Raw genomic sequence first — 10,876 nt, forward strand, 5'->3', positions numbered from 1 at the left:
GTATAATAATACTTCATGCATAATCTCCTGAGGGATTGGCAGAAAGGAATTGTTTGACTGAGATTCATCTGTATGAAATGTAGACAGTGTGGCAAAATCTTTGAAAGAGTAGGATAAGCTCAAGTTAACTTGTTCAACACTTCAATGCTGCAGGGAAACCCAAGATAGACACCAAGGTGCTTAGTGGAGGTAGGGCAAGTTGCATGGCACATATATCAAAACAGGTACAAATAAAACTTAAAAACAGCATTACTCTGGCCCTTGAATACACTAATTGTAGCTTTTTATAGGGTAGAGCCAGGCCCTGAACCTCACTTAAACTGTTTTACATGACACTACCTGTGGTTTCCATTGACCTTAATATTAGTTAATGTATGTCACCTAGTTTGAAGCCCAGCAAATATATTAAGCATGCAAGGGCAAACTTGAATCCCACAGGAAAGGCAATAAATCCGTTTTTTACCCCTCACCCAACTGTTTTGTTTGGGTATAGATAAGCTGTTTTTTCCGATCCTTTTGTCCATTCACAGAACTCCAAAGATGGAAAATATTCATGAGATCACCCAACCAATCTCGCTGCCAATTGGTCTTGTTTGGTTACTGTTCTTTAGAAGGAAGACAGAGGGGATTTTGCATTTCTCTTTGTGGCTCAGGCTGGTATGGTTTCCTGATTAACAATCCATTATTCATTAGCTGCAATGCCCAGCTAGTTCTCTTTTCCAAAAGAGGAACTGATTGGGCACCTATGAGGAGCATCTTAGGATGTCCATGAAGACCTGCATCTTAACAGAAGGCTCTTACTGACCTGGTGAATCGCTCTATGTTGCTCTGAATTCCTCACCAGTTTCCCTCTCTCTCTAACAGGCGTTGAGTGACCGGTTCAGTGGTGAGATCCCTGATGAGCAGATGGCTCACAGCTCCTTTTTTCCAGATGAGTATTTCACTTGCTCCTCTGTATGCCTCAGCTGTGGGTAAGTCAATGAGAAACAAGATATCATTCTTCTAGTGCTTAGTACTGTCAAGGTATTTAACATCAGAATGTATTGTCATTGTGAGATCACAAGTACCCTGAAAAGAAGCATCAGGAAGTGACATCAGTGTGGTACCACCTTAACATTTAAATACAGAATTTGGCTGTTTTTATTTGAAATCAGAAACTATATGAACTGGCTGAAAAGCGGTTCAATTTATATACTCTGACAATGTCTGTTGCCACATCGCAGCTAGATAGCATGGTCTTTGTCCTCGGGTTTTCATGTTTTGTTATCTCTTTGCCCGTATCTTTTCCACAAGCAGCATTTGTAAGCGTGTGGTCTCCAAATTGCAGAAGCCCATCATAGGGTGGAGTTAGAAATGGGCAATCTACAATAATCCTTAGAAGTTAGAAAGGCTCCACTGGTAGTTTTTCCTGTTAGGTTAAAATAGCCAATTGTGTAGATGTATGCTTTGATCATTTTTACCCAATGTTGAACTGTAACATATGGCCTGTAAGTAGCAGCCATGCTGACCTGGGCTGCAAAAATTTTGCATACCTGACAGAGTTGGACTTGATTGGAACTTGAGGAAGACCTCTCTACAGAAAGTCCTAGGCATGGGGTTGATGAATCAATAGGTGCTGGACAGTCCTCCTAAATCGTACTGAGCTGTATGAGCACGATTACAATGGATTGTTCTGCTGAAAGTCCTTTCTGTCAAATAAAAAGTAGAACTAAATTGCCATTTTTTGAGGTCATTAGAGATTCTTCTATAGCACACTTTGTAAGAGCTGGGAAGCTAGCCTAGGTATCTTGGCCTATTTATAGATTTGATTAGTTCCATCTAGTTTTTCTACAAACCAGGTACAATATTCATTTCCTGCACCAAAGTGCTCTGTAGTTCTGTTTTGTGATGTGAAATGCTTGCTTTACCTCACTCGGATGTTTCAGTGGCAGATAAAAATCAGTGTTTAGATGTACACGTTTTGAAGAGGTTTGGGATTAGCAGGACTATACCTGCTTGTTAATAACATAACTGACGTTATGTTGAGATTTGTCTAGTGTCAGAGTGACTGACTGTATAGCTGGCTCACTGCTTGCATTTGAACTGCAGATGTGGCTGCAAAAACAGTATGAACCATGTGAAAGAAGGAATTCCTCATGAATCCAGGAGCCGATGCAGATACTCTCACCAGTATGACAACAGAGTCTATACCTGCAAGGTGAGCAAAGTTGTAGGGACAGGATCCAGGAAATGGAGGGGAAGAGAAGAGAACTGAGGCTTATGGACTCTTATACATGTGTGCGGAGCCTGCTGCAACGTGCTGGAAATCCAGTGCATTGGATTAATTGAGTCTGCTGGAGCATGAAAATTGACATTCTCTGGCAGCCATCTTCATTGCATGCATCAGCACCACCATGCATCTCTGCACTGAAAAAATGGTGGTGGGGCAGTTTGAAATAAACCGTGTTTGACCTTTAGTTCAAAGCGCCCCACTGCCACTTTTTCAGCGCGGGGATGCGCAGTGACATTGATACATGTGACACAGGCACCTTTAATTAGCAGAGCTCACTAACTGAAGTGCTCCGTGGTGCATCCCACAGCATGGGTAAAAATGCCCATGAATGAGGAGTATCACTTGCATGTTCCTCTTGTTTTAGAGATGTGTAGGAGCAGCCCTTGGCCCTGTCACAGCAGCAAGACCCCTGTTGATCTTTAATGGCACTGTGGTTTTTGTTCTGTTTTAATGCAGCCCAATCACACTGGGTATTGTTCACTAACTAAATCACCAGCTTTGCTCCCAAATCTCAAGATGAACCAGGCATTACATGTTGCCCTTCAGTCTCAGCATGCTGAGTACACTTTAATTGTTCTCCCCACTTCCTTACATCCACCCTTATGTGTTTAGCTGATTTATCTGAGCTGAGTGTAACATGGCCTTGTGGGAGGCTTAGTTTTTCAGCCCTAGTCATCTCTGTTAGGCTAACGAAGTCACCTGGGAAATAATGCACAAAACCTCCATTACCAATCATGGGCTAAACCTCCATTCATCATGTGATCTCTTTTTAGCAAACAGTTTCCACAAACTAATGCCAAATACAGCCTTTATTCCCTTTTATGACCAAATGGCTATGGGAATCATGGAATTCACAGTTCCAAGACATGCCATTTTAATCTATCACTCATGTTCTAGGGCTGTTATGAACGAGGGAAGGAGGTCAGCGTGGTGCCCAAAACATCTGCTTCCACTGACTCGCCTTGGTTGGGCCTTGCCAAGTATGCCTGGTCAGGGTGAGCACAAAAGCAGGGAGTCTCTCTGCTTTTCCATATTTTCTTCTCTTGCCAGATCCTTTGGCCTCCAGTTCCTTACTAAGATGACCCTTCCTTCTCTTTGTCTACTCCCCACAAAGGTATGTGATTGAGTGCCCTAACTGTGGAGTGGTATACCGCAGCCGGCAATACTGGTTTGGAAACCAAGATCCTGTGGACACAGTGGTGAGGACGGAAATCGAGCATGTGTGGCCAGGAGTAAGTTTTGGTGAGGTGGTTTTAGAGAATGGGGTGGTAATGGAAGGGTGTTTAGGTAGTGGTAGTACTGTGACTACGGCAGGTGACCTGCTCCTGTTTCTTAAAAAATTGAGCATCTTTCTAAGTGTGAGATCCATGGAGTAAAAGGCTGTCAATTTTTGTCTGGGCAGACATTAAAAACTGGATTGGAGATGATACTGGTGAACCATGTTATAGTGGCCCTGTGTGTGAAGAGTTAGAAAACTTAAATCATAAGAAATGGAAGAGATCTGTTAAGTCTAAACAAAAATGTAGAATATTAGTGGCTTCCCTTCTGAACTGCTCCATGCACACATTCCCTATGAAAACTAACCATGCACAGCATCCTAGAAAACAATTGTATAAAGACACACACTCAGGAAAACCCTTCCTCTAACAGAAAGTATCATAGAATCTCCAATGTTCACAAAGGACAGAGAGGAAGTTCCATCTCCTCTGAAAGCATTGGACAACACGTGGCACAGTAATCAGGCTAGCTTGAAAGAAAAGGGGCTGTGAATTGACCCAGTTGGTATTAGATTTCTTGGGGTAAATGCTTACATCATTACAATACCCCTTTGCCCTACGAAGAGGAAATGCAGAACTTCCAGGTGCAATGCTTAAGTTTAACAGTAGTGATGGATGGGTATTTTGCTTTGAGGGATGCCTGTGTGAGAAATGAGATTTCCTGTCAGTTCTTAAATTATCACATTTTTATTTTATAGACAGATGGATTTCTGAAAGACAACAATAATGCAGCTCAACGTCTGCTAGATGGGATGAATTTCATGGCACAGTCAGTGTCTGAGCTGAGCTTGGGACCCACAAAAGCTGTGACCTCTTGGCTGACGGACCAGATTGCTCCTGCCTACTGGAGACCCAACTCTCAGATCCTGGTACACTACAGCTACTACACCTCCATGCTGTTGAGAAAAATGCTTCTCCCTGTGCAAAGCTGAAAATTCCCTTCTACTAACTGCTACGAAGATAATAAAATATCAGTTTGGTTTCGGACCTCTCTTATCCCTAGGACTGCAAGTAAAACTCACCTTCTTTTTAAAGCTTCCTGCTAGTTCCACATTTTGGTTTAGTCCAAGGAAGGTTAAACATAGAATCAGATACCATTCTTGCCCTTCTGTCCCCTCATTTAATTGCCCCTCCCTGTTGTAGACCCTTTCACCCCATCAATACTGTTGATGAAAATGCTGGCTCCCATGATCCTGCCTGTGGGTTTAAAGAACCACATTTGAAGTCCTAGGCTCCTAATTTTGCATTCTCACAAGAATGAGAGCTACTGACTTGCACCAAATATGAAGCTGAAGATTAAAACTTGGCCGTGGCTTTTCAATTAGAAAAAGCCTGTCGGTTCCTTCCAGAGAACCAGGAGAGGAATTGGGCAGATAGATAGCTAAAATGGAAATGACCATCTTAACTTTGTACCTACAGCGCAGCTGGTAGGCCTCTAAGTATCCAGGAAAGCGTAGCCGTAACCAATCATAATTAGAACTACAGGGATCATAGTAATGATGTTGACCCTAGCCAGACCCTGCCTTTCTCTAGGCTTGAAATCCTGGGGCCAGATGGACAATGTTTGCACCACCCAGAGTGGCATTTTTAATCTATGAAACTTTGGTGAAGGACAGACTGGTAAAGTGGGAGTGCGTAAAGGGTCCAGGTGTGCCATACTCCCTGCTGCTGCAGGCTCTGGCTTTTGGGGTGCTCTTGATGCCAAAGGCAGTTAGGAAAAATGAACTGACAGTTTCTCTTTCTGTTTTGTCATCTTCAGAATTGCAACAAGTGTGGCATACCCTTTAAAGATAACGATACTAAGCATCACTGCCGGGCCTGTGGAGAGGGCTTCTGTGATGGCTGCTCATCCAAGTCCCGCCCTGTACCAGAGCGGGGGTGGGGTTCAGCACCTGTGCGAGTGTGTGACAGCTGCTATGACAACAGGGGCATCCAGTTAGGTAATCTGACCTGCTCATCCTGGTCCTGGGAACTAACATGGTCAGAGCTAATCAGACACTGTAGGTGTAAATGGACCATAAACATTTTTATGGTGGCACAGAGTCCCAGGAGTGCCTGTCCAGCTTTCCTCGCTTACACATGCCTTGGAAGATTTTGCTGGGGCATGTCTCTGTAAGCAGTGAAAGCTGGGGCACCCCACTTAAAGAGAAGCCTCCAAGAACGCCTGAAGCCTGTAGCTTTCCTTGCTTAGAGATGTGGCCCAGGGAGTCTAAGGCATATTTCTGTAAGCGGGGAACACATTGACCATTGTCCTGTGGGATTGGGCCCTTGTTCAATGGAAGACAATGGGCAATATATTTCACCCAATGAAGTGGATTAGTGTGACATCTTACCACAGCTGATCCATTTCACTTGGCAATGTCTGTTTATACCCTGTGTCTACAGTCTTGGTATTGGTCCCTTGATAACACCCCCATTCTAGGGCAGACTGTGAGGTTGGGATTTCAGTTGCTCTGAATGGGTAAATAGATCTGCTTACAATAGGTACAGTGTTCTTTGGGGCAGGCATTCACACTGAGTTCGTAAATGCTTTTGCTGGGGAAGTCAAGGAACTCAGAAAGATCACTCTAACATAAAGGCTGTTCATCATCAATTACTGGCAAACATGATCCTTTAGAATGATTTATTTTGGATTTTTAGCCCAGTTGCACAGCACATCCTGCTAGTTGGGAGTAGTATGACAGGGGATATTGGTGCTAGAGTAGATGGGGGATCTTTGTCTACTTGGATGGAGGGAAATCGTAACAGTGAAGGTCAAGAAAATTAAGTGAAGGCAAGGAGGCTGAGTATTGTTTGCCTGCATTGGGATACTAGAGAGCCCCTTGAGTGTTGCTAAGCAAAGTAACTTTAATTTTGCTGGGTCCAGTAGTTTCTCTGCTAATACATATTGAGACATGGCATAAATTGTGTGTCCTGTCTTGAACTCTAACTTGAGCTGAACACTATAACACTACAACACTAACTCTGTCATGCAGATGTGTCTGAGCCACAGACTGATGAGGAAGGTGGAACGCTGATTGCCAGGAAGGTCGGCGAGGCAGTGCAGAGCACTCTCGGAGCTGTGGTGACTGCCATCGACATTCCACTTGGTGGGCATTGTGGGAATCCAATTGTTTTTGCATTTAGAAACATTTTTATTTTGCATTGGTTAGACCATTCTTGTTGGTTAGACTTCAGTTCTTGAATGAAAGTCAATTTATGGCTGGAGGCCCTTTGTTTTTAAGGGTGGTGAGCACCTCTGCAAATTAGCTCTCAAATGTAGAGTGCTGGCCATTTATGTATCATGCAGCAACTTCAGTGATTCAGCAGATGCATTGAGTTTAACTGTTGTCTTGCAGTTGAGCTGCACTTTTTTCTTAATGACCAAACATCTCCAGGAGCTGGAGGGCAGTAGAGAGCATCATATTGCACTAATCGCTGGTCAATTGTTTTCTCCCTTGTTTCCACTAGAATGTCATCAGCTCATTTAGCTGGCAGAGCGTTTTATGATCTAGTGAAGTAGAAACGGGAATGAAGCTTTTGCTTACTTTCATCATTATATGCATGCCAGAAAGGATGGTGGCTACACTGGTCCAGTGAGATGGCCAAAACCCGGAGGGAACTCTAGATGAGGAAGAGAAAGCACACCTCCTTGAAATGAGTGTCTAGACAAAAGGTGCCACCATTTAGAGAGCGTAAGAAGAAAAGCTGTTGAATTATGCAGGGGAAGAATCTGTAGCAAAAAACCTCAAATTGCCTGAACTTGCTGGGGTTGCCTATTAGTCTATGATGTTCTGTGGACAGAACCCTAAATGAGCATTAGGGACTGTGACAGATATGATTTGCAGGGCCTGGGGCCCTTCCCTTCTCTTCCGTACCTGAGAACAAGTGCTAATGGAGGTGGGTCTTTCTGATCCTTTGTAGGTCTCGTGAAGGATGCTGCCAGACCTGTGTACTGGGTACCAGATCATGAAATCCTGCATTGCCACAACTGCCGGAAGGAATTCAACGTCAAGCTCTCCAAGCACCACTGCCGAGCCTGTGGCCAAGGGTTTTGTGACGAGTGCTCCCACGACCGCAGAACAGTTCCTTCCCGTGGATGGGATCATCCAGTTCGAGTCTGTTTTAACTGCAATAAAAAGCCTGGTGACCTTTAACCCCAGCTTCCCCTCCAGGTCCTTCACAATTCCTTAGGTTCTCAGGGTTAGAAAAAATATTTGGTCACCCTTTCACCTTTTAACCTGTTGCAGCCAGAGTGCATGTTCCTGATCTCCGGCCTTCTCTCGTGTTATTTCCATCCTGGAATGCTGGCAAATGAGCTTGAGTGAATAAACTGGGCCTTCAGGTTTTAATTTCAAACTGGTTGGGGAAGAGGGGAGCTCACTTGTAAAATGAGCAAACGAAAATCCAGTGTATTTTATTCCAGTTGAAGTATTTATCTATATCTCTATATAATTTAGTGTACTAAGGATGCAGTTGGCAAATGAAGCTTTGAGTATTTCTAGCTCAAATAAAGAGATGCAGCTGTTCCCTGCTGTATTGGGTTGAACTCATAGCCACTGCAGTGCCTTCCAACTCTTTTTTAAAATGTTTTGCTGCTCACGGTGTCCTGCTTGTAAAGGTTTGGGCCCTTTGCTGCCAGGGAGGCTCAGGGCTTCTCGAGTGGGACACATGAATTGCATTTGACAATGGGAATGGCCCTGCATCTGGAAGCTCCCCACCTCCTGGCACAAAAGGTTTAAATCCAGATCAGTTTGCAAAGTCTATTTCCATCATGGTCCCAAATGCTAGGTGTGCAGGTCATGGGACTGCAGTGCAGGGAGGAGGAAGTAATGCCCTGGTAGAGTCTCAGCTAGGGCTGTCAAAGGGAAAATAAATGGGTTGGCCCCAAGGCACCTCCAGTAACAAGCATTTCAACTTCAGTACAGGATCTCAAGGTAACAGGGTTGTCTTTTTTCACCACATTTGCCCTGCATTCTGAGTTCCTTTGGGAAGACAAGTTTCTCTGTGAAGCTTGTTGCACATCAAGAGCCTCATGGTCCAAGCAGAGATGAGAGAAGTCCTGGTTAGGTGAAAGAATGCATGGCCTGAAGTCTGTTTGCTTTGATTGTAATTACTTAAGTTGTTTATGTGGTTCCCAAATCCATGGTACTCCTTGGAGATAGCTGTATGGAAAGGACTCCAATCCTGTAATAAAAGAAATCTGCCAGTCCATCTGGAAAACAGGAACCTCTTCTCTCCTGCTCTTAGCAAGTTGCATCTGCTGAACTTTTTATCTTTTCAGGAGATGCTTACATGAAACCACTGACCCATACACATCATGATCAAGCCACTTGGCTAAACTAATACTCTGTATTTCTGTGGATTATTGGCTCCCACAACAAGAAACAAGACCATCATGAACTGAACTGGGTTAGAAAATATCCTCTCTGTTTGGCTCATGTGGACAAAGGTGGTTCTACTGGAGGAGACTTGTCTCCACCTGTAGTGACTAGAGTTTTGATGCAATTCCCTAGAACTGATCTTTGTCCAACTTGTTAAATGTGCAGTTGTGTAGTTCAACACCCAACTCCCCCTTTTAGGACTGTATTATTAAATTGTCTGCTATAAAAAGACTATACCTTCTGAACAAGTGTACTGACTTTTTCCTTGTAACCAGTTCCCTTTCTGAGACCTAAGGAATGTGTTTGCAATGTAGCTTCCCCCTAGCACCTGTTACATGCTGAGGCAGGAAACTTTTGGCATTGGCTAAATTTGCTAGAGACTGACTTGTATTTTGTAATCGAAAGCAGTCAGAAGGAGACAGTTGCCACAGGTGATGGTGTGATAAGAGTGGGTAAGTCTTCTCTTAGGAAAGATATTTTTTCAGCAGAGTTCTGCACTTTGAAGTCTTTATTTTTTGAACAGGGGTTAGGCTGTAGTTACACTGTGTTGCTGTTTTGTAGGCCATGCCCAGTGCGTCTTCCATGCATGTAATTTTACTACTATGGTAATGCACACAAAGAAACCATCCATTACATTCCTTGTATAAAAGCCTTCTGGAATCTGTTCTGGGGTCTTTCCTTGTCCTTGCCCCCTTCTCCCCCTCCCCCCCGCAGACAAATCTGCTGCAGCAGTGGAAGATGAAACAAAATGCTCTCTCTACATTCCCAGCATGTATGCTCTTTAGTATCCACATACCTGTCACAACGTGCAGTCCATTCTTGATGGACTATCCTGGTGCTATAGGGTTTTTCTTTCTGGGATCTCTTTTAACAAAGCAAGATGCTTTTTTTTTTTTTTTGTGCTTACTTGAAACGGGGTAGTCTTATCTCTAGACAAGCATGTGAAGAGGAGATGCTGGCTCTGAGCTACAGTGTATACTCCAGTTCCAAAGCACAGGCAAGGTCCAAAGTTTAACAACAACAGACTTTTGCCTGAGCAGGGTAACAAGAAGGAATATTAAAAACTATGGTAACACCTTGCTTTCTCAAGGAAATTGGACTGGTTTACCTTTAAATCAGTTTTTAGACCAATAAAATTAAGCTAGTGCAGATTCTTCTGTGCATACATATTTCAGTTTGAGTGGTTTATCTTTATTTAAATGTTGTACCCAGGCCACTTAAACTACACTAAAATAAGCCAGTCTTACGCAGAAATAAAGACTGTCCATAAGGGGGTTGCATTAATTTAAACTAAGTCTTTAAATTGCACCTTAGGTTATACTGGTGCAACTTTTCCACTTGTGTGTCCAGTGAGACTACCTAGATGGATGGAGCAAAGGGAAATTGCGTGTCTGGCTAACAAGCCTCCTTGATGAAAGATGCAGCAATCACATCAAAGGTGGTAGGGCTAAGCTGTCCATGGTAGGCCCTACATTCTCCTTATTCTGACTGCACTGGGTATTGTGAACATATGGGAAATGAAGCACAGGCTAAAGTGTGTTTGTTTTTTTTGTGGGGGGGGGGGTTCTGGTTTTTCCCCCCTCTCTTTTTAGATTCTTTCCTAGCCCCAAATGAGCCAGATTCAAGGTCCTGCTTTGAGGCAGGAATATGGTCACCATAGAGACAAGTAGACTAAGTGCTACTAAGCCTCAATTACAGTCCCATTGAAGGCAATGAAAAGATTTCTGTAGAATTATAGGACACCTAAATCAGTCACTGAGAAGGGATAATAATGCTTAGAGAGTATGCATTAGGTGCGTCCAGTAGTACCTGGCATGAACAGAATTCTGTGTCTAAGACCAGACTGTTTTGTAAGCAGATGTGTTTGGAACAGGCCTTCTCCCTGGACTCAGGTGAGGCTGTCTAGTTTCTGCAGCAAGATGAATAATGTGTGGAGAACATGAAAAATGGTAAAAGGGAAAATG

General features: G+C 43.5%; 1 protein-coding gene across 1 annotated transcript in view; it reads left to right on the forward strand.

Moving 5' to 3' along the window:
- The window catches only part of ZFYVE1 (zinc finger FYVE-type containing 1), a 35,832-nt gene extending 26,431 nt beyond the window's left edge, over window positions 1-9,401 (forward strand). The window contains exons 5-12 of the mRNA XM_019519124.1: window positions 865-971; window positions 2,089-2,197; window positions 3,170-3,267; window positions 3,387-3,504; window positions 4,248-4,418; window positions 5,309-5,489; window positions 6,525-6,638; window positions 7,453-9,401. Of these exons, the coding sequence (XP_019374669.1) occupies window positions 865-971; window positions 2,089-2,197; window positions 3,170-3,267; window positions 3,387-3,504; window positions 4,248-4,418; window positions 5,309-5,489; window positions 6,525-6,638; window positions 7,453-7,685 (1,131 nt within the window). The 3' untranslated portion in view covers window positions 7,686-9,401. The remainder of the gene's footprint in view (window positions 1-864; window positions 972-2,088; window positions 2,198-3,169; window positions 3,268-3,386; window positions 3,505-4,247; window positions 4,419-5,308; window positions 5,490-6,524; window positions 6,639-7,452) is intronic.
- Window positions 9,402-10,876: the final 1,475 nt, after the last annotated feature.

This window comes from Gavialis gangeticus, unplaced genomic scaffold, assembly GCF_001723915.1.
Source record: "Gavialis gangeticus isolate Ggan-Ray unplaced genomic scaffold, GavGan_comp1, whole genome shotgun sequence".
Taxonomy (NCBI): domain Eukaryota; kingdom Metazoa; phylum Chordata; order Crocodylia; family Gavialidae; genus Gavialis; species Gavialis gangeticus.